Source organism: Hyposmocoma kahamanoa, unplaced genomic scaffold, assembly GCF_003589595.1.
Source record: "Hyposmocoma kahamanoa isolate Upper Pololo Valley unplaced genomic scaffold, ASM358959v1 87, whole genome shotgun sequence".
NCBI lineage: Eukaryota > Metazoa > Arthropoda > Insecta > Lepidoptera > Cosmopterigidae > Hyposmocoma > Hyposmocoma kahamanoa.
The window spans coordinates 12,645,733-12,668,734 of NW_020654422.1; the positions used below are offsets into that span (position 1 = coordinate 12,645,733).

Consider the following 23,002-nt stretch of genomic DNA (forward strand, 5'->3'; position numbering starts at 1 on the left):
AATAAATAAATCAGTGCTTGGTATTCAACACTGATATGACCATCAATGTTGAATACCAAGGCGTTTTCCCAGTCTTGTTCTTGGATATGTGTAAAGGCGTTCGCTCATGAATGTACCGCCATTCGGTCGGGATATTTCACCAATCGCCGCCAATCACCGGTGTTGCGTAAGTGAAACCTATAGCGAAGGTCCTCGCAAATCCAGTCTTTAGTGTTACCAACTTTGTTATCGTTAATTGTTCATAAAACTTTACAATCCTAAGATTTTTTATGATTTTGTGATGCTTATATCAATGAATAATATGATACTTGTGTGTTACAACTTTTCACCACGCGTCCTAGAGACACACAGTGTCCCTGATGATTTTGGTACAGCTGCTATTTAATCCATGCGCGCGGCTGTTTTTTCATCACACATATCAAAGTTCCGGTTTTTTTTATTTCCACTTTTTATAGAAATTGCGTGGAAAGACTCAAGTGTAAGTGTCTGTATTTTTTAAAAGTTACTTTTATTTTAATCCCAGGCTCGAACCACAATAGTTTATTGGCGGAATTATTTTGGAACAAAATACACGACACTTTTGCTTTAACGGTTGAATTTTCTGATCGAACACCGCCTTGCTGAAAGACAATATCCATATATTTTTTGACTGCAGGTCAATGGTACGTCACTTTTTAGTTACATTTTTAAAGTTTTTGAGTTATGGTAACATAGGTTAACCTACACGCAAAATAGGCGCCTAGGCGAAGTAGTGGACACCAGCCCGTCACGTCATACTACATGATACCATGGGTTAATAACATATGCTAACTACAACTTAAAATCTAAACATCAGTTTAATAACAACCCTCACAGATGATTTCCTTGACACGTTTAAGTTTTATTATAAATCGTTCACCAGAAATTTACCTATCACCTATACGAACTACTTCAGATATCATACTACTCACGTAAATGTGTTTTATTGGCTAAGAGGACTCGTTTAATGCAACACTTGAATGCTGAGAAGAAATTTAAACGAGAAGGACAACCACACCCGATCTCCAATCTAACTCCTTAACTTAAAACTACAATTAAGAATTTCAAAATTTACGTTTCGTAAGTTAAAGCCCTTCCACTAGAAACTTCTAGTGGGGAGGTGATCGTTCACCAGTGGCGGTTAGGCCGTGAAGTGCAGTGGTACATTTGGTACTCTATTGGTGGTACACTGCTTTATTTTTCAATTTATAGTTCTTTTAACTTGCTTCAAAATGTGTGGAGAAATGGGAAAGGCCGTGCTACGAGCGCTTACTACTGCGTTGTTGTGCGGTCTTGTTTCTGATGCTGCTTATTTACAGGTATGTTGACTCTGTAACTAGTGAGTTACAGGTGTGTTAGATAGAGTCTTGGACAATATAAATAGGGTGTACAGATAGGAATTAATTTTTCAAATTTTTTCTAATTATTTATTCTAATTCTCTCTCTGACCTATTATGTGCAAGTTTTTTTTAACTCAGGACAGTGTAGATTTTTAACTCATGATAGTGTAGATTGTATTTTAATAAATGCAAATAACATCTTATTAAATAAAAAGGTTTTGCTGTCAAGGCTTCTCTGCAGACAAGTAAATAAGTCATCGCCAAAATGTAGAGTAAACTAAATCTAGAAAGGTCTTTAGTTCATTCGGTCATTTTTTTATGACACATTGGGTTAATTTTATGTTATGTTAGTTTTTCTTTAGTATTATTTTGTTTTAATGCAATAATTTAAAATTTCAGTATATCCCTTAGAAAAAATAATATATCACAAAATAATACTCTGTAATGTGTGTGTTACAACGAGATGCGAATATGTACTAATTGTCGCATATTTAACTGGGTGTCTCTGCTTGTAATAGGCGACTTCTTGTGCCTGTATAAGTATATCTACTTTTGAATGTCGAGCACAGTTATAATTGGGCACAGATATTTCTACTGTATCAATTTTTACGTGTTTTTTTCAATATTTTTTGTGTCTAAAGTCTGTTAATGTGCCTAAAAAAATCGATTTAGAATTTATTTTAATTTTGTTCTGAAAGGGAATTAATTATTTCATCCTTTCAATATTAAAAAATATAGGATTTTTTCTATATTTACTCGATTCGATTCCCAGATGGTTTTAGTCATTTTTAAACGGATTTGAAGGCAGTGTTACTTACTTTTGGACTTAATGTTTCCATGAAGTAAAATATCCTATCTACAATATTTTAAATACTTCCTCCTTCGTGCTCCATATCCGTGAGACACCCAATATTTTTTTCAAGGAGTTTTTTCGAATACGTAGTATTTAATATCATTATTAACAAATCAATTCGAATCTTCTTTATCGTGTACACTGATTGTGCAATACACATGTATTGTATTATGTATCTCTTAGGATAAAGCTAAAGTGGTCTGTTCCTTGAAATGCGGGGACGTCGTTCTAATATGTAGAGGTCCCCGTAGGTTTCATGGATATTATCACCGTTTGCATCGGTGATTACAATCGGGAATTGTCCCTGTTGTTGGAACATATTATTTTTATTCTCCATGTACCTTGTATAATATGATTGTAATATGTTGTGCGAAGTTTAAAGTCAAATTATTATAGAAAATAATATTGCTGTCGATAGACAATTTCAATTCCAATGGTCGGACACTCTAAAACAGTTTAAAGTAATATATCGAGGTCTTAGGTTTTCGAGATTACGACACGTTGATGATGGAACTATCTTTTCGGCTCTATAATCGCTTATATTTCTTTTTTTTCGGACTCTTTCCAGGTCTTATGGACATAGCTACTTGTACAAGTTGGTTGTTTGGAAAAAGCAAATGTATCTCTATTTTAGATTAGAAAAAATTGTTTCATTTGAAATGATATTCTAAGTTAAAGTAAAACTTTTCAAATTCAAAAATCGATAAAATTCTATTTTTAGATTTTGCGTATTCAATCATTTTGCTATACGTTATACTACTGTGTAGGGGTGTTTTTCGAGGAAACGGCAATAGGGTTAAATATGAACCATTGCTTTTTTCCCTTAGAGCGCGACGCCTGTAAATTATTGTTTTAAAAAGAAAACACATGTTTATTATAGTTACGTAATGTTTACTGATTACATAAAAAAAAAAGAACTGTAAATGTTTAATGATCAAAAATTTCAAAAAGAACTTTTTAAAAATCTCGTGTATATTTCGCAATTTTTTAAAATTTATTGTCGCATGTATCCTGCTATTTTCGAGACAGCGGAACATCAAATTTAAAAATGAGACTGTACCGTTTAAAAGCGGGACGTATGGCCACACGTATGGACGTATGGTTATTTTCGAGTCACTAGTTTGATAAAAATAAAATATTCCGAGTCTATGGAGATAACAAATAAAAAATCTATGGACATTCATGTCGCTTACCATCAGGCGCACGACTTGCTTGTCCCGTCATTTGGTATAATAAAAAAACTCATTTAATCAATTACCCTTCACCGTACAGACAAAATGAATATGTAATGAAATAGGTACTCAAATCGGCACGTGAGTTCAAAAACTTTATTATTATGTATAATGTAAGAGATGGACCTGGCGCGAGTCGAGACAGTGCGAGGGCTTTGTACAAGGCGGATTCCCCAACTGTGCTATTATATCTTCTAAACAATTTCAACTTCCGAATAACAATTCATAATTCACAAAGGGTGAAGTTTTGATATAATTGGTGTTTAAACTAGAGTTATTGCGATAAAAGGGCGGACCATTCGCGACCTTAAAACATCTACTTACGACATTTTAGCCCCATAAGGGAACACTAACTTTTGCAATTTTCCTTTTTCCCAAGTTCCCTTGAGCCCTTCAAAGGCGAATTACTGTTGGTTAAATTTACTTTCATTTTCGTGAGGAACGCCTGTTTTTTAGTTCCATTTCTTTGATCAAGCTCCTCAGAGTGGAAATTGTTGGAAACTTGGCTGTTGCCACCAAATTGGTATTCAGGAGTAATTTCACAAATTCTCACCTTCCAGTGTTTTTTGGAGTTCTCTTCGAAAAGTAACATAACAACATAAGTAGTATAATTTTGAACATTGTTGCTAGGCAATATTCATTTGTTATTCTAGTTTTAGCTAAAAATTAATTACACATTTTTCTAAAATATTCTCTTTCTTTTGTATGTTTCTCCACGTATATGTAATCACTGACGCAGCGCGCTCAACTTAAGTAGCCTAACTTCAACTTATTTTTTTACATTAGGTACTTGGCTTATTTTTCTATAACATTTTTAAGGCCTACCTTTCAAGGAAACAAAAAGTATTTTAAGATGAGCACTGCGGAACTCTGGGCAGTGAAAACGGAACGTACTTTATATTATTTTTCTTTTTCTCTCTGTTTTATAAGACACTTCCTTATTTATTGAGTTTTTGGTAATACATCTTGTTTGATCTCAAAAGCACTTTATGGATATAGAATTCCCAAAAAGGAAATTTTGTTCTTATAAAATATAAAGACATTATGGGATTTGCATATTGACTGTAAATTGTAAAATACGAACATATTATTTCAGATTTTTGTTATTATTCAATTTAATTATTTATATTTGAAATATGAAGATATGAAGAAGACTGCCTCCGTGACCGAACGGTCACCATCCTGCACTGCCTCGCAGTGGTCTGGGGTACGACTCCCGGGGCGGGAGAAATATTTGTAGAGTCTACATCTATTTCTCTCGTGAGTTTGGGTGTAATTTGTGGTTGTTTATGTGTGTGCCCATGGCCATCTGCGATACAGGTTTTCCACAGTGCGAGGCTATGAGAGTGTGCATTATTGTTATGAAGATATGTTGTTGTTCGTTTAAATTTTGTACCTACTACAACATTATTAATTTTAAATAAATATTATCATTTTTAAATTGTATGGAAATTTTTGTTATGATTATTAATAAAAAGATCGAACACAAAGCATTTTTTTTTCGATCTGACAAGACTCGAACCTGATTCGGTGCCAGGGCGACCGATCTTCGACCATTGTATTAATAACTACAACAAACTAGTGGAATAATTTTATAACAAATAAATCAATATCATGGTAGTTAAACATCATGATATTCAAAACAATAAATATTCTAAATATTGTTGTGATTAATTTGAAAGATATTTCATAAATAAATATTAGACAACATCATATAGATACGTCGCCCCGATCTCAAAGTAAGTAACTAAAGCACTTGTGTTATGGAAATCAGAAACACCGACAGTACCACAAACTTCCAGACCTGGGAAAATATAGAACAGTAAGTTTTACATTGACCCGGCCGGGGATTGAACCGGTACTTCGAAGATGGCGACATCATGAAAACCGGTGTGCAAGCCACTCGACAAAATATACAGTTATCTTAAAAAATACTCATATTATGGAATGTTGGAAATAGGTCATGCAAATTATATGAATTAAAATTTAAATTAATAAACTTTATCATGTTTCATTATACATTATTATAATTATCCAATACAAGTTATTGTACAGGCAATTTTTTTTAATAAAATATTCTTGCTCTTGACCACTACCTAGCTTTGGAGCAAAGATAGGATCTACGATGGAACAAGCTTGCCCAGAAGATGCCTATTTAGTCGCACTTTAAAAATACTCGGGTTGTATGAGATCGAAAACACACTCGCAGCAGGCAGGAATTCCATTCCTGGGCTGTGCGCTTAATGAAAGATGATGAAAAGCGCTTAGTACCCTAGAAGGAAATATCGATAATGATCATGATACACAACTTTCCGATAAAAATGTCATACGTAAATAAAAACATTGCAGTTTTATTGCTGGTACAAACAGACTCATTATATTATGCTTAGTGAATAATTCTAATGATTTCTTTGAATATAAAAACGGAAACAAATTATTACGATATACGGACGTAAGTTGGATTAGCATCCTATTTGCCTTGTAGTTTCCCTCAAATTGCCAAGAGAAACCAAATATTTAAAAAAACAAAAACCCGACTGAAAATATGTAATGTAATATGTAGCTGGAAATTTAAAAAAAACCCCCCTCACTATTTTCATTATTTTTTTGTAGCCTATGACACTCCCACAATCAAGACGAATTTAACGACAACACATCAAATGTTAAAATCTATCAAGCCGTTTAGGCTGTACAGGGAAACATAGAAATGGACATAATAATATATACATACATATATACACTTGAAAAAGTCGGGTAAAAAGACGGTTATCATTTTGTTTAATTAAATATTCGATGAAAGCAAATTAATATTTAATTATCTCATTCACAGAGATGGGCAAGAGCCCGGGTTTTCACCCGGCGCTTAGTTAACGCCGGGTTTAATTCAGGTTAAAACCCATCAACATTTACAATTAAATATTTGTTGTAAATTGAGTTTTGTTGAAACTTAATGATATTATTACAAAATTCTGATCTGAACGATTCGATTCGTCTTTCTATTGAATCGATTCGCTTGAAAATTTCATTGAAATAACTCCATACAAAAAATCGTCAGACCTTATGCACTTGAATTGATATGGACGACAACACACTCTTTACAGGCTGACTGAGATGGTAGTCATCAACCAGTTATGTCTAATACTACTGCAAACCACCATATTTTAAACCATAGTTACAAAAGTTATTAATTTCAATTTACCAAAAATCATTTTAATTTATTTTACTAATTAAACTTATTAGCAAAAATAAACTGGAAATAAAACACAACATATTATTGAACATATTATTACTGATTTTTTTATCAAGGGATATACGGAAAATACAAATATACGCGATTTCGATCCATAGAAAATATCTTTTCCAATGAAATGAAATATATTTATTCGCTAGAAACAAAGTAACAAAAGATATTATATAAAGTGTCATGAACACGTGTTGTACCAGGTACTGGCACGCAAATATTAAAATTAAATTGAAGTTAAATAATGTCAAAAAATTTAAATTATATAATTTGTCCAATATGCAATGTTAAATGAAATTGAGAAAAATATAACAACAATAAAACCATAAAATAAACAATATCAAAGAAGTTTGAACAGCACAAATACAAACAGAATGTCAAATTGTAAACATTTAAAAAAAATCTTTGCTGTCATATTATGTCAACTGCCTCTGTGGCCAAACGGTTACCAGCCGGACTGCCACGCAGAGGTCCCAGGTTACATTCACGGGCCGCGAGAAATATTAGCATGGTCTACATTTGTTTCTCTCGTGAGTTTGGGTGTAATTTATGGTTGTATGTTTGTGTGTCCATGCCATCCGCGATACAGGGTTTCCCTAGTGCGGGGTTATTTTGAGTGAGTGCGTTGTTATTATTATTATTATATATACACAGATCACATTACATCATATCACACACAAATAAAATAACTTTTAAAATAATATTTTTATAGATAAGTCTGCGATGACTGCAAGCAAAGCATTATATATTTTTATGGCCATTTTATAACAATTCCTAGAAAAGCAAGTGGTGTTATGGGAGGGGCCAGCTATGCGGTTTGGATATCTGAAAAAAGTACCTACATACTTCGCGTTTCCTAGTAAATAAGACCAAAATTTTGTTAACAAAGATACATATCTCAAATATGTACATGGCGGGAAGCGTTAGGAGAGTTAGCTTTCGACGAGATTCAAACGGGCCTATTCTACATACAGCTTCTGACACATTTTTCTGGATAGAAAATGTGCGGTTTAGCAATGCAATGTGTAGAAATCGAAAATCCTAAAAAGTTGATAATATGCTTGTGTATGTTAACAAAATTATTCTTTTTCGCTAGGGAAATTAACGCATTTCGTAGACCATTTCCACATTTTCAAAACTACTGTTGATCGTGCCAAATCGGATACTATCGGGTAGTAACTGCTTCTGTGTAAAATCGAGAACCTTTTTAAAATTAAAACGACGACTTTGCAAGCGCACGTTAAAATGTATATATGTCGTATATCCTCTTGTTCTTACGAGCGTGTCGGTGGCATGTGCGAGCACAACGACGGTCGGGCGTTCGGCCGTGAAGAGTTCTATGACCCCTCTCACTTAAAATTTTGCTATAGCGACTTTGTTTATTAGTTGTTAATATTAGAAGGGAACGTATGGTTTTAATGGTCTTAAGCGATATCAGTAATAAATTTATCAATATTTTATAGTGATAATTTATACGGTGTGCCTTACTTAGTTTTATCGATATTTGGGTGTTTAGGCCCCAGAAACAAGTATAACAAACTAGTAGGCCTAAAGAAACATATCAATTGACGCTTTTGTATTATATAAATTGACATTTAGTTTTACAAATTATTTTATTTTGACAATATGAATTATTATTGAGTTATTAGTTACTAAGTTCCCTTGTTTATTAATAACTTAAAAATCAGAATAAATTAAAACATATTAATTAGTGCTGCAGTCTTATGTCCGTTTGGGATTTTTTATCAGAGGAAATAGTAGGTTCCAAACTGGTGGACCTGGTGGTACGGAGAAACCATCTTCCTTGTTGAAATTAGGATGTTTTTTGATTTCAATTGCCTCTCGCAGCATCCTGGGTAGATAACGGACTTTTTTTGTAAGGACCTAGGGTTTGTCAAACTTCATTGAATGTTATTCTTTTTTTTTGTGTAATTTAGCGTTGTGGCATTGGATTAATGTTTTCTATTCCATTTTATTAAAAAAAGTATTTATTAGGTCATAGTCGTACTTTAATAATCATAGAGTTTTAGCCTAAATACTCGCATATACCTTCATGTTCCACAACAACAAACAATTCGTCTATGCAGAGGGTTTAAGCCATAGACCGCCACGATGGCCAAAGCATTTTCTGACATGCATTGCTTGCATTTTCTAACATCAAGCGTGATTTTTAAGATTTCAATTGAACTCTATAACGCTTACAATAAGTACAGTCCAAAGTCTAAAATCTTACGCTTGATATACTGTTGTCTATTGGAATTTTATCTAACAAAATTTGCAGTAATAAAGTGAAAGTACATAGTTATTGTACTTAATGTTTTGTCAATTGCAAAAATCCAGTAGCAAAATGGTGCAAGTGACCTGGCTTGTAACTGTTACTACGCAATACATGACCTGTCACTTAATATAGAGGTACGTAGAGGTTGAAACTTATACTACGTTCAAGTATATATTTATTGGAGCGCTAAAGGCTGAATAATGATAATAATGTTCATATGAATAACTGGTCACATATACCAAAACGTTTAATTTGAAAAAAGAATGATTTCAATTGTTTTTTTTTTGGTATGTGTAACCAGTGGTTTATACGTATGTTGTTATCATAATTCAACCAGTTTTGCTCTAAATAATAAATATGTCCATGAATATATTTATACAAATCACTAAACCAAGTGGCGATAACTTATTTTTGGTGTCTGAAAATATGTTTTTTATAATGATATAGGGACGCCATGTTATCAATTTTAAAATAAAACGATGTGCAGTAATCTATGAGAGCAGGAAGTTTTCAGAACATTGACATAATTTTACATGAACATAATTTTTCGATTTATCTCTTCAATATGACAATCTCGTTGGCCCGAAGATTTGAGAAATGATTTCTTTCTAAATTCGTTCTGATCTGGATATTTTGGATGTCCCAGAGTGAATTTACTCTGGGAAACCCAAAATATCCATCCATTCCCCTGGTACTCATATTATAGGGAATTTTCCAGTTTTTATTCTCTCCCCTCTATAACATCGGGTCCTTCAAACGTAGTGTGAAGAAGCATTTGGCCAGACCGGCAAAATGATAGTGACGGAGTGAAGATATTTGTGTTTTCCATCCGTTACTCTCATCTCTGGACTGTATTCGCACTTTCCATCAGGCGCGGTGCAATCATTTTGCCGAGTCACAATAAAAAAAAATAAAAAAATAGGCGTGGTTGTATGGAAAATTATTATTAATATAACGACATAATACCTGAGAGAGTTGAACAAATTAACTTAGCACAGTAGAATAGTTGAGTGGCCTCAATAACGGGACATAGGTTACATAAGGTCGGTCGGATCACCACGTGCGCGTACGCAACTGGATCTGAGTCAAGGTCACATTATGGACGGTTATGTAAACTCATTGATACAGAGCAGTTATTGTTGAGAAACTCCTTTCTCTCTTATGAGCTAAGATTATTGATAAAGTGTTCTTTGTGAAATCGTATTGTTCAGTAAGCCAAACCAACCATAGACAAACAATGGTGTTATGGATCGTCCGATTCTGCCACTTAATTACTTTACTTTGTCTGAAAATCTCATCGAGTGTTATGCAACCATAAGGAATGAGTTGCCTCGAATATGCCTCTAATACACAATCGTAAAACCTTTTCACTCTCTATTTATAGAATTATGTCACGATGCTGTCAGATTTGATTTTGATATTCTCTGGTTTTTTGGTCTCAGCTAAGAACTCGGTTAGGAAGTGTCTTATGCGCTAGCTACACGATTACATGATAGTTTTGTCTTCTGTCCTGTTATGACATTAGATACATATTTACAGTTATTTACCACTGAATTCATGTTTAGATATGCAATTTTTAATTCACATCTTCACACCTAGTATCATAATATTAACGATATAATGTAAGTTTGTTTCGCAATAGTGTCCACTATTGTGAACCGAATAAGAAAAAAGAATAATGCTGGCTAGAGTCGGTTTGAAATTTCATGTTATTCTTTCGCATACATTCGTTTAAAAATTAAAACCTAGTAGTACGTCCAAGAAAGTAATTCTTACAAGAAATTGAGATCAGATTTGAACTTTCAAGTACGAAACATTTTTCTGTAAATATTGGATTTGAGGGGTTTTCACCTTCAAACGACAATTCTTTTATCATAATTATTTACATTTTAACTCTTCTGTTTGTAGCGTTATGACCCCTATTATCACGCTCACCAATTCGAGCAAGCTGTCATCCGTCAAAAACCTCTTCGGGAGCACGAGAAACCTCAGGATCTCCGCAACGTGCCTGGCACTCCGGGTATAGATTATCCTATATACCATGAAGTCCCGGAGACGAGCTTCTCATGTTCCAAAGTCCCAGTGCATCCGGGGATGTATGCTAATGTTGAGACTGGATGTCAGGTAAGAAAGTTTTAGTATATACATATATATATACATATAAGTAGAGCTCCTTGTGAAAGAGTTCGTCCAGAGAAGTACCGCCCCCTTTTCCTTTCCCTTTCTCATACCTCCATTGCTGCTTTCTCATTTTGAAGGACTAAGGGTGCCGGTAAGATTACTGGCACATGGGACCTGTTAACTTATGTCTCAAGGTGACAGATGCAGTGGCAGTGCCCCTCAGATCTTTGCGACTTAAAGCTCTGAGTGGCACTGTAACTGTTATGGCTAGGCGTTTCGCTTCCCTTTAGGCGCACGACTTCTTCATCCCGTCACTTCATGTCATAAAGAAAAACAGATCGAACACAAAGAAAAGTACCTAACTAGAGCTACGTATATACATGGTATACAGACGCAGGTTCTTTTACAAAAAATAAATGAATGATATCATGACATTTAATAAAATCAATCCCCAATTGTTGTTGTCAACGAAAATGTAAGCCTTTGTCATCATACGTCCTATATTCATCCTATGAGTAACGTAAAAAATATGGATTTTTTAAAATACTTTTATAAAAAAGTATTTACTCTAAAGAAAATGTAAACAAGGTACGTATGCAACTCAATTGAATATTCCCTGTGGTCAGTGGTAAATTATTGCCCGCTTTGTGACCGCTTCAGAGTAATGGCGCCATTGTGCCCGGTTACAGGGGCTTAATGAATTCACTACAAGAAATATAGGGCAGCGGATGTGAGTGGAATACGACCGCCTTTAAACTGTTCGTGATTGCTGTACTTTGAAGTGTTAATTTTCTTTATGTAATGTAAGTAAGAACTTTCCTTCGAGCACATTTTACGCAAGAGACGCTTAAATCGTGGTGCTACCGTTTCAGTAGTGCGATCAGAAAGGTGTTGAGGTGTGTGATTTAGGCTTGCCAGTTGGCCGGGGATTCCGGGATTGTCCCGGAATTTTCCATCTTGTCCTGTGTCCAGTAATTAGACTTTACTGTCCCGAATTCCAAATGCTTAGAAGTTTTGTTTTGTTTTGTTTTGACAAACTTACTAGATTCCTTTTCATAAAACAAGTCTCCCAGATGCAGCTCTGTAGCCGTGCGAATAATAACGAAATATTGATTGCGAATGACGTAACAGTTTTGTAGGTATCAGTACCTACAAAAATTTTAATTCGATATTATATGAGTATTAAAAACTCCCAAAAGATGGTAGAAAACAATGTTATGGCCATGGTATGACCGTCAAATTAGATAGATGGCCATCTGACAAATTAGTTCTAGTAGTAGACGGCCCGTCTCCCTTGCCGTAGTGGAATTGTCCCGGAAATGATATATCAGTATCCGGCAACCCTAATGTGATTACTGATTCCTAATAAATAAATTTGAAAAACAGAATTTAAATAAATAATAAATATAATATAACATAATTTCGGATACATAAGTAGAAACGACTTAAAAAAACAATATTACACTTAACTCAAGCTTTACATGATTGTTATTTACATTTTATTTGACAATCAATACATGAAACTACAATTACAATTCGTAAAATCTAATTATTTGTAAACATGTTTGCTATGTCAATTACTTAAAATAACAAGAGTAAGAAAGAAAAGTCGCCGAATGAGTCAGCTCACAGTTCCGCTCTCTCTTTTATAGAGACCGTGAGGATACGACGGTTCTAAGTAAGGGTGCAGCTCATAATAATATAATACAATACAGTACAATAAAGTACAATACAGTACAGTACAGTACTGTACAGTACAGTACAGTACAGTACAGTACAGTACAGTACAGTACAATTCAATATAATATAATACAATATAAATATTAGACAACATCACACATGTTGCTCTGATCCCAAAGTAAGTAGCTAAAGCACTTGTGTTACTGAAATCGGAAACAAAGACAATCCCACAATCACCCAGACCCGAGACAATTTAGAAAAGATAGTTTCTACACTGACCCAGCCGGGGATCGAATTCTACTCAGAGATGGTGACATCATGACCACCGGTGTGCAAGCTACTAGATCACGGAGGCAAAGGGTTATGGTAACTATGACTATTTCGTATTATTATCGTATCGATGGCATACACTGTAATGCTTGTCAACGAGACGAAAGGATTTCTTCAACCGGCGTAAGGTACTTGCTTATTGTACCCCAGGGTGTGCCAGACGTACAGGAAAGGAATGGTACGTTGTGCGGGGAAGCTCTTTTCGTCGCCTCCATTACAAATGCAAGGTCTGAATGCTGCTTTGCTATATCGGATCTATGTTATAGTTTATTTTATGATACCAAGACACGGGACAAACAAGTCGTGCGCCTGATGGTAAGCGACAAGCCTGTTCATAAGCAGTCGCAGAAACACTCAAGAGTTTTAAATCACGAAGATTTGAGTGGCACGGCGCCTGCGCCCGTCATCCTGAGACATAAGTTGACAAGACCCATGTGCCATTTCACCAGCACCCCATACCCTTCAAAACCGGAACGCAGCTTAATATTAAATAATAATGCTTATATTACTGCTTGGCGGCAGAAATAGGTAAGGTGGCAGCGCTTTCCTGGGCGAACTCTTTCACAAGGAGCTCTACTGCTACTAAACAAAAAATTTGCAGTATGTTTAGACTGTTTTTTGATGCACTACGTAATATATTAAAATTTTGTTTCGTATTTGATATGCCATTCTGGCCTTTGCAATAGCTATAGTTGGGTACAAAATGTAACTATTTTAATGTAGCTACGTAGAGCTTACAGTCGCTGGCTCATGTCCAGTTAGATCGAATGAATTTTTCTGTGTTTGTCCTATCTTTGTGTAAATAATAATATCAAACTAGTGGAATATTTTCAAAAAAAAGTAGATGATTACGTGGTAGTAAAAACATCATGATATCCAATATGTATAAAATATATAACTATACTGTGTGAAGAAAAAGGAAGCTAAACAAATAACTTAATTTGTTTAACTTCCTTTTTAACTAACTGAAGTTGTAACAGGAAGAGAAACAATCCTTTTTTCAACCTTGCAAACAATTTTACACTTAATTGTCCAAAGCGCACAAAGAGGTGCAAAATAATGACTGAAGAAAAGCGGTAGACCCGTAGCCTTTGATTATTCCTAATGATTCAAAATTTATTTGTCACCTTTAGCAATATTTTATCAAACGAATTGTGATAGAATACATTAGGAATTTGGGAATAATAGGACAGCGGCATTATTTTAAATTCCATTATTCTAAATGTTTGGACACCACATGTTAGGCTTGTGACTCTAGTGGTGATATTGAAGTGTAACAAAAAGATGTATAACTTTAGCAAAAACAAAAAATGCGTTATAATAATTTTTACGCCGTTTCTAAAAATTTTATGCAAAATATCGAAAATATCCTAAGATATTCCAGCACTGGTATGCTAACCCTACTACAAGCCTTGAAAGTGCGTATTATAAATTGACGATTTTGAACATTACCTGAGGCCAGGGCTGCCTTGCTACAGCTCGCTTGGTCTGCAAGGGAAGTTGGTAAGATGTTTTTGTGAGATTTGCTTATAGTGTAATTTTTTCTAAGATATATATTCGCGTGAACTAATACCGGAATCTACATGGTTGTCATTTGGTAGCGGTCACCCTTCTTAAATCATGCTCATGACATGAAACCTAAGCTACAAACTTTAGCTGTGGAGAACCTTTTATGCAATCGTGAAAAACTTCACTTTGACCTGGGGAAAATACATTGAATATTAAAAAGGCTTTGGACGTAATAGTGGATATTAAACCAATGATAATCTCTATGTTGGGCATCCCAGCCCACAATTGGACCGAAAAGGACACTTTCGTTGCTCGTCAAGTTTAATAATTATCCGGAAAACTTCCCTTGAAAGTGTTATCACTGGCCAATTCCAGCAAATTGAATAAGTTTGTTAGATATCGTTGTAATGCGTGGGTGAACCTCAGGGTGTTTAACCTAAGTCCAGAGCATCAAAGTTACTTTTGAATTAGTTATTGTGTCGTCTGATACCTAAGTGTTAACTGTTACTTAACATTAAACGAAACTAAAAAAGTATAGGGTGGTTTGCATTAATATTGGTCATACCGTTTCTCTTCCCTCAAAAGTTGGGGTAAGAGGAATAGTAAACTTACTTTTTTTTATAATACCAAATGAGGGGATGAACAAATCGTGCTATCTGTGGTGAGCGACATGCTTGACCGCAGCCGTTGCAGTGCCACTCAGAGCTTTAAATCACAATGATCTGAGATATACTACCGCTGCGCTCAACACCACGAGACATAAGTTGACATGTTCCATGTGCTTGTACTCTCACCAGCACCTTTATTACCCTTTAAAACCGGAACGCAGTAATGCTCACATAACTGCTTGGCGGCAGAAATGTGTAAGATGGCAGTACTTCCCTGGACGAACTCTTTAAAAAAAATCTTGTACAGGTAATGTACATCGAATCGAACACGATTTACTAATAATCCATCATCCACAGCCTGATTTCACCCATTACTGGGTCTATACCCAGGCCTATGCCTCCCGAAGTTTGTGCTATCCACCACAGTCCTGTGCTAGCCGCATCCGTTGACTAGACGCGACGCGTACTATGTTGTCGACCCACCTTGCAACTGGGCGCCAGACGTTTCTTTGTCTATCTTCGGGTACCAATCAGTTGACGTCTTGCGCAACCTGTCTTTACTCCAATAATCCAGAACCGATAATTTGTCTTATTAAAATCGAAAACGGTGCACTTAAAATCCTCTGTTTTCATATTTCCATATTCTAAATGGACGGTAATATTCAATGTCTTTTTTTTTTAATTCTAGGCATACCACGTCTGCCACGATGGCCGCGAAGGTCATCAGGGTGCTTCGTTCCTCTGCACAAATGGCACCCTCTTTGACCAAGCCAAGTTCGCCTGCGACTGGTGGTATAACGTGGACTGCTCACAGGCCATTGCTCATTACAGGTAATAAGTGTTCTTAAAATTGACATTTCACGTAATTTTTTGGAGAATACGAACAAGTTTCAAGCTCAAAAGAGAATGATTTGTATTTTCAGAATGCAATATAACGTTATCTGTATACTTATAAGAATTTGCCTAAACCGTTACTGTACAGTTAGTAAATCATTATCAAGATCTCGTTTGCTACATTATTTGTGAGGCTAAAGAGAGTGCCAAGCCAAAAAAGCAATTACAAAAAACTATTGCATTATTTATAAAGCACCAACAACTACGTAACTATTACATAAACATTTCTCTTTATAGGCTTAATGCTGATCCCCTGAAGAATCCCTACGTGCCTAAACCAAAACCACAGGAAGAGGAGCTTCCACAACATGGCCATGCTGGCTTAGCGGGTTATTACAAGAAAATTAGAATTTACTAATTTCATATTTCTTATCATCTTTCATATTTGTGATACCGATTTTGAATTATTTTTGGTGGGGTCATAATTAAATTTTCTTCTTTGCATTAACTTAACACAAGCTTAACACAGCAGTTAATCAATTGGGTTGAGTAATTCAATTTCGTTCCTCTCTTTTCTTTATGATGTTTTATAATTGTATTACATTTTTCTTAAATGATCTCTCACAATTTGATGTACTTAATATTGAAAAGGGTCTTTTCGAATTAATTTAAATCATTCAGTAAACTTTTATTGTAAGCTTATGTTAAGTTGTAATTGAAAAGTACATGTGCAAAAGTAAATACACTATTTTAGAGTTTACTTGAGTACTTTGCTGGTCTTTCGTTAGCATCTTAGGTTTGCAATTCCAATCTCGCGAGCTCACTGTATCATAATTATAATTTATATCTCTATTCTTAGTTCTAAGTAAACCTAATGTTTAAGAATCATCGCATCGCATCATTTTTGTCATTACAACTTATGCTTTTAAATTATACATTTCCATTCATCCCATTTTTTATTTAGACATTTAAGCTTCTACATTAATTTGGTTTTCATTTTAATTTATCAATGTTTACATTGTATCTATACGTTATATCTACTAGATAAGCTCTCTGTTTTCTTAGTTTTCCTAAATTATCATGGCAATGTTTAATTATAATTATAGATAATCAGGTCTTATTGACAAATATTACATGAGGGCTCTGCTCAAAGTGGTTGCTGCATTCATTCGTCCATTCAACCGGTTTATGATACGCTGTAATTCTACAAAGCGTACCTTGTAAGATAAGGTAGATTTTAAGATTGGCAATAGTTACCTTGTTAAAAAATTGTACATTATGGTTAGAATAAACGTAGGTTTTAAACTTTTGTTTTATTGTAGTAAGAATACTTTGTAGTTGATTGCTTCAAACACGTACATATTCAAAATATACAAATGTCGTCCCAAAATTCCTGTAATATTATTCAAATTAAACAATTTTTCGGAATCTAAAATTGGTTATGTTTGTTTTTTCAAACAAACCAACGTTTCGGGTTCTTTACAGGCCACATGGTCACGGATGGCTAACTCATAAATATGTATAAATAAAATAAAATAGTAATATAACATAATAATAAACAATTAAAAAATACCAAGTTCTTTCCAATGTATAGCAAACGCGAAAACCTACTTTCTCTTTTTTCTATTGTTGGTAGTTAACTGGAAGAGAATGCCTTCTGGCTTTAAGTCCGCCATTCGCACTTTGTTGTATTGTGCAAAAAAGTTTATGTAAATAAATAAACAACTGCTCCTAACCTAACCTAAACTCGACATTGCATCACTTTTAAAAACTAAATTCATTCATTATGGAGCAGCGGAATCATGTATTTTGCCATAGTTTTACTTGTCCATCAGTAGTCAAACTTTGTCGTCAGCATCGCAGATAAAACAACGAGGAACTCGTAATAACTTCCTAATGTAATCATGTGTTAGTCGCAGGGATGAGATATGATGAGATAGAAACGTTGCAATAACGCCTCTAATGATTGATAACTATAGTTTTCTGATGTGGGTGAGTAGACACGAGTGCTACTTATTACTTTAGTAAATAATATGACATGCGGTATCTAAGTTTAAGTACAACCGCGTAAAGTCAACGCGTAGTAGCAGTAGAACACCTTGTGAAAGAGTTCGTCCAGGGAAGTACTGCCACGTTATGGAAAATGAAATGCTTTTCTCTAGCCTTTTCATTCCGCAGAAAGTACGTGAAACTATCGAGATTGATAGTCATTCGAATTTCCATCGTGATAGTGGATGGTCGGCACCCCCTGGCCGGAAAACAGTGTAACGTACTACGTCTATGGTTAGTGTAGAGATGTAGAGACTTTAGAAAGTGACGTTGTTAGGGTAGTTGCAATCCTGCATATGACTTTAATACAAATTAAGCAAACGAGGATAGTTTATCGCCGACGCAGCCTCTGCCCGCAGCCGTACTGAGTGATCGGGCTGCCAGGGCTTTGGCGCGCAGTTTCCGTCGAGTTACCGCCGCGCAATCTCATGATTAAGGACCAATTGGACGAAACAGGACGAAACAGGACGAAACAGGACGAATTGGTTCGAAGCATGTCGAGCAAAAATTCGACTTAAATACGTCAGTTATCCGTTATATTAGTTAATATGTCTGAGTCTCACGGTGGTTTTCTGTTTAAAAGTACATGCACATTGGACTTCTGAACTTACGTCTTAAGGTTACAGGAGTAGTGGCAGTGCCCCAAAGGTCTTTGTGATTTAAAGCTCTGCGTGGCGCTGTAACTGATATGGACAGGCTTGTCGTTTACCAATAGGCGCATGACGTGTCCGTCTTGTCACTTGTTATCGTAAAAAAAGAAAAAGGTAACGTCCAGATGATGATTGCTTATCAGTGATAAGTTATCACACTATCCAAACTCTTGCTAGCTCTACTAGGAGAACTATTTGTTTCTATTATTAGTTCTTGCTAAAAGAACTGTAACCTTTGGAAACATGTAGAATCCACTATGTATTTCTGGCCTAAATCTTCTCCTTAGAACTAATCCCTGCTCAGAAGTGGGATGTATAATCTGTTGACGAATCAACTTTGTCATCATCGGCATATAATCATCTGTGTGTGTTTTCCAATTACAAGTGTTTTTTATTATACATCTGATAGTAATTTTGGACCGGCATGTCGATTACCACCAGGCGCACGACTGGTTCGTCCCGTGACCTGGTATCATAAAAAAACGTAAAGCAATGATCATAATTAACCGACTTCAAAAACGGAGGAGGTTCTCAATTCGTCTGTATGTTTTTTTTGTATGTATGTTACGCGATAACTCTGGTATTTGTGAACCGATTTTCATTATTATTTTTTTGTTCGAAAGAGGGTGCCTCCATAGCGATCCAATTTAATTTTGAACAAAATCATCCACCTCTAAAGGTTCACGCATGAAGATTCATTTTTATAAATCTCGCCAAAATTTTATCATGAGAAGCAATTATTTTAATAGTTGATTTTGCTATTCTCCAATTCAAGGCGTTTTTCTCTCTCAATATACTTTGAGTAGTGAGAACCTATTTTTATTATCTTCTGTGTCAAATCCCGTATAGTGGCGAACTAGGGATAAATCCGGGTTTGTTCACTTTCCGGTAACCGATTTCAATAAAACTTGGTAATTATATGTAATTCCACGTACTTTTGAGGTCGATTTTTTTAGTACTTTGTACTGAGATTATTATAATTTTATCATATCACATCCACAATTGTTTTAGTGCTTGCGAATAGTTTGTGTAACTTCTTAGAATTATTGAATAAATTTTTATATATTGTTATTTCTAAAAATGCTCTGTCAGTTTAGTTCTGCGAAGCTATACGCCTAGACGGAATCTGCTATTATTATATTCTTCTAAAAAATAACAAGAACTAGACAATAATTACATTCGCTCGCCAGTTAAGGCATTTTTTATTTAATCACGGTTGCAGTTGTCCCCAGCTTTGTTGCATATAGCTGCAGATCCGAGGGAAATTGCTTTAACACTGCAATTGCATGTTGTTCGACTGATTTTCATAGGGGTATTGCTATAGTTTAGAGTTTACAGTGGATTTTAGGTGCGACACTTTTAGTGTCACACGTAGTGTCAAGTTATTTCAATAATAACTATTTTCCGCTCAGGCGGTGCGCTCGTCCTACCGCAAAATGGTGGCATTTTGATTTCGCAAATTAGAAAAGCATTCAGTTTAAATACAAGTTTTTATAAATAAAAATTATTATTCTGCATTGCTAAATAAATACCCTCCGTACCACCAACAAAAACATCTCAAATAAAATGCAGTAATACACCGCAAATCCTGCACTTAAAAAGTACTAATGAAATTTTTGGTGTACTTGGATAAATATGATAATATTCCGTTTGAGTGGTTCTAACGTTTACCATGAAATTACTCCTTAAAGTATAGTTTATAAACATTTATATTCAGAGTAAACTTAAAGAACGCTACTTACGGTATGTTTTCAATAAATAAACACCGAAACACCAGTCCAAACAATAACACACGCGATTGTCGTGACGTATTTTTGAAAATGTTTATTTTTTTTAAATGACAGACCCAGGCATTAAAAACTTTATGGTTTGCTAGAGTACCGAAATAGCAATTAATATTAGTTCTTTTACCTGTTATAACTTCGATAGCCGATAAATCGGTATAAAATCATCACCGGCACCTCTGGGTGTGGTATGCGTCTACGGCTGCATGTATCGCGTGAGCGGTTATATATAATTTACACATTTTTATTTACACAAAAGTTTTCGGTAGCTTAGTAAGTAACGCAATACTAATGCATATTTTGTATAAGTTCATGTTTATATGAATTTTTTATAAGTACCCTTTAGAAAATTCATTTCCTAAATTGGTGCTACCGCGAATCGAACCCGAGACCTTCTCATTCTACGCCCGCAATGCAAACCGTAAGACCACCCTTACTCGCGGTTTCGTGCAAATGACAAATGTTTATTGATGTCAAGCACTCGTATCACTCCATAGATATGTTCAAAACATATTATTTTTACTAGATGTTGAACACTACTTCGACCACTTACAATTTTCACATGCATTATTACATACTACTAAAACGACACGATATTCTATAGAAAAGAACTTGTAAAAATATTTCGATACCCTAACTATAGGTATACCTATTTAAAGGTTGTTTTGAAAATCCTTGAAACACGCATTTTATTTGTTATAACTATTAATACAAATATCGAACACTTAGAAAAAATTCCTTCGATCCGGCCGAATTCGAACCGACGTTTTATAGCATACCGTGCCAGACGCTATACCAACTAAGCCACGGAACGAACCAGCGGACCTTATAAATTTCTCTATGTGTTTGTTGTCGTATCTTTGTATTTGGTTATTACAACGACATTTTAGCCGTAGCACCATCTATGAGAAATGTTAAGTATTTCGTCATCCGGTTGAGAGATGTCGCTATTCATTGTATTTAATTTTTTATTGAATTGATGTTCAATTATTTTTATGTGAAGTTACTCCACTTGTATGTTATGATTATTAATACAAAGATGGAACTATCGGAAAAAGTTCCTTCGATCCGGCCGAATTCGAACCGAACGTATTTATTTATTTTGTATTTAAAGTATCCAAAGCAAGTTTAAAGCAAATCGCATCACGCGTTCAAAAGTTCCCATACAAAGTTTAATAACCTATTTTAATACTTCGATACTCTAACTTTCCCCTCTTTAGGACTTACTTGTCTGGAAATATTATTTCATTAATGACTTATAAGTACATATCTTTTGTGTAGTGCATAGAACAAAACAAAAAAATGAACAATGTAAAAATACTCTTTTTTTTATAATGGAATTACCTCCAAAAGCCAACCAACGTTATTTCAAAAACGCTCTGAAACAAATTACTATAGTTTTTGTTGACAAAACCATTCAAATAGAATTGAACGTGGAATAAAAGGTGGACGTGCAATGATAATTGAAACGAGAACAATACGTAGCTGATAACGTGAAAACCGTGGAAACAAACAAGTAGTGAAAAGTGGACAGTTTTGTTTAACTATTGATTATAACATTGTCGAAAGGCGAGTTAGAAAAGGAAAACGCTGAGTGAATTTCAGCGTGTGTGCGCGCGAGCGTGCGTGCGTGTGTGCATGCGTGCGTGCGTGCGTGCGTGTGTGTGTGTGTGTGTGTGTGTGTGTGTGTGTGTGTGTGTGTGTGTGTGTCAGTGTATGTGTATCTCTCCTTACATTTTTATGAAATACGTTTTTAAAAATCTTGCTCTATAAGGTCAAAATAAAATAAAGTGTGCATATTAATTACCCCTCTTAGAGTACAACAATTTCTCTTACGTTACGTAGAAACCTCGTTGATGATCTCCCTTTATACTCGGGGCGCTGGATGAGGATGTTCCGGTTTCGATTCTCGATAGGACTAATTTAATAGATGATTTTTTTAAAATTAATTCTTGTATGGTATTCTGAGCAGTGCCCTGGATTGAATTCCGTCGCTCTAGTACATGGGGCGCACTATAACTTTCCGGAATGAATAACAAAACAATACTATAAACAGTCAGAAATGAATTTATGGTTTCTCAAAATATTCTCAGCTAGCCTTAATGCACTTTTTCATACGAATGAAACAATGTTGAAAACATTTATGCCACTCCTCCGTGACAATTTTGGAAACGTACTTTTCATACTCTTCGACATCCTCTTCTGGCGATGAAATCATTGACCGGGTAACTGGTTCTTAATTTTTGGAAATAAATAAAAGTCACAAGGTGCTACGTTGGGACTGTACGCGGGATGGCCCATAATGTCAATGTTGTTCACCTTCCAATATTCATTTGTCTCTCTGGCCGTGTGAGAACTGACATTATCGTGGGGCAAGATGATACGGTGTTTACGGTTATTTTTACGGAGTTTGTCAATAACTTCCGGCAAACCAACGGTTGGGTACTAATCACTATTCACGGTACAAAAAAGAAG

The 23,002-nt window shown here is 35.0% G+C and overlaps 1 protein-coding gene across 1 annotated transcript; it reads left to right on the forward strand.

Moving 5' to 3' along the window:
* The first annotated feature begins 1,142 nt into the window (after nt 1-1,142).
* LOC113235266 lies at nt 1,143-17,428 on the forward strand. The gene is made up of 4 exons (XM_026470914.1): nt 1,143-1,337; nt 10,871-11,086; nt 15,899-16,041; nt 16,342-17,428. Exons 1-4 carry the CDS (start codon nt 1,251-1,253, stop codon nt 16,460-16,462), a joined length of 567 nt encoding a protein of 188 aa, XP_026326699.1. The 5' UTR covers nt 1,143-1,250; the 3' UTR covers nt 16,463-17,428.
* Nucleotides 17,429-23,002: the final 5,574 nt, after the last annotated feature.

Excerpts from the sequence above, each read along its gene's own strand:
- LOC113235266 (XM_026470914.1), top strand. The coding sequence starts at position 1,251 with ATGTGTGGAGAAATGGGAAAGGCCGTGCTACGAGCGCTTACTACTGCG. Across the intron at positions 1,338-10,870 it reads CTGATGCTGCTTATTTACAG|CGTTATGACCCCTATTATCA; the intron begins GTATGTTGACTC and ends TTCTGTTTGTAG. Across the intron at positions 11,087-15,898 it reads ATGTTGAGACTGGATGTCAG|GCATACCACGTCTGCCACGA; the intron begins GTAAGAAAGTTT and ends TTTTAATTCTAG.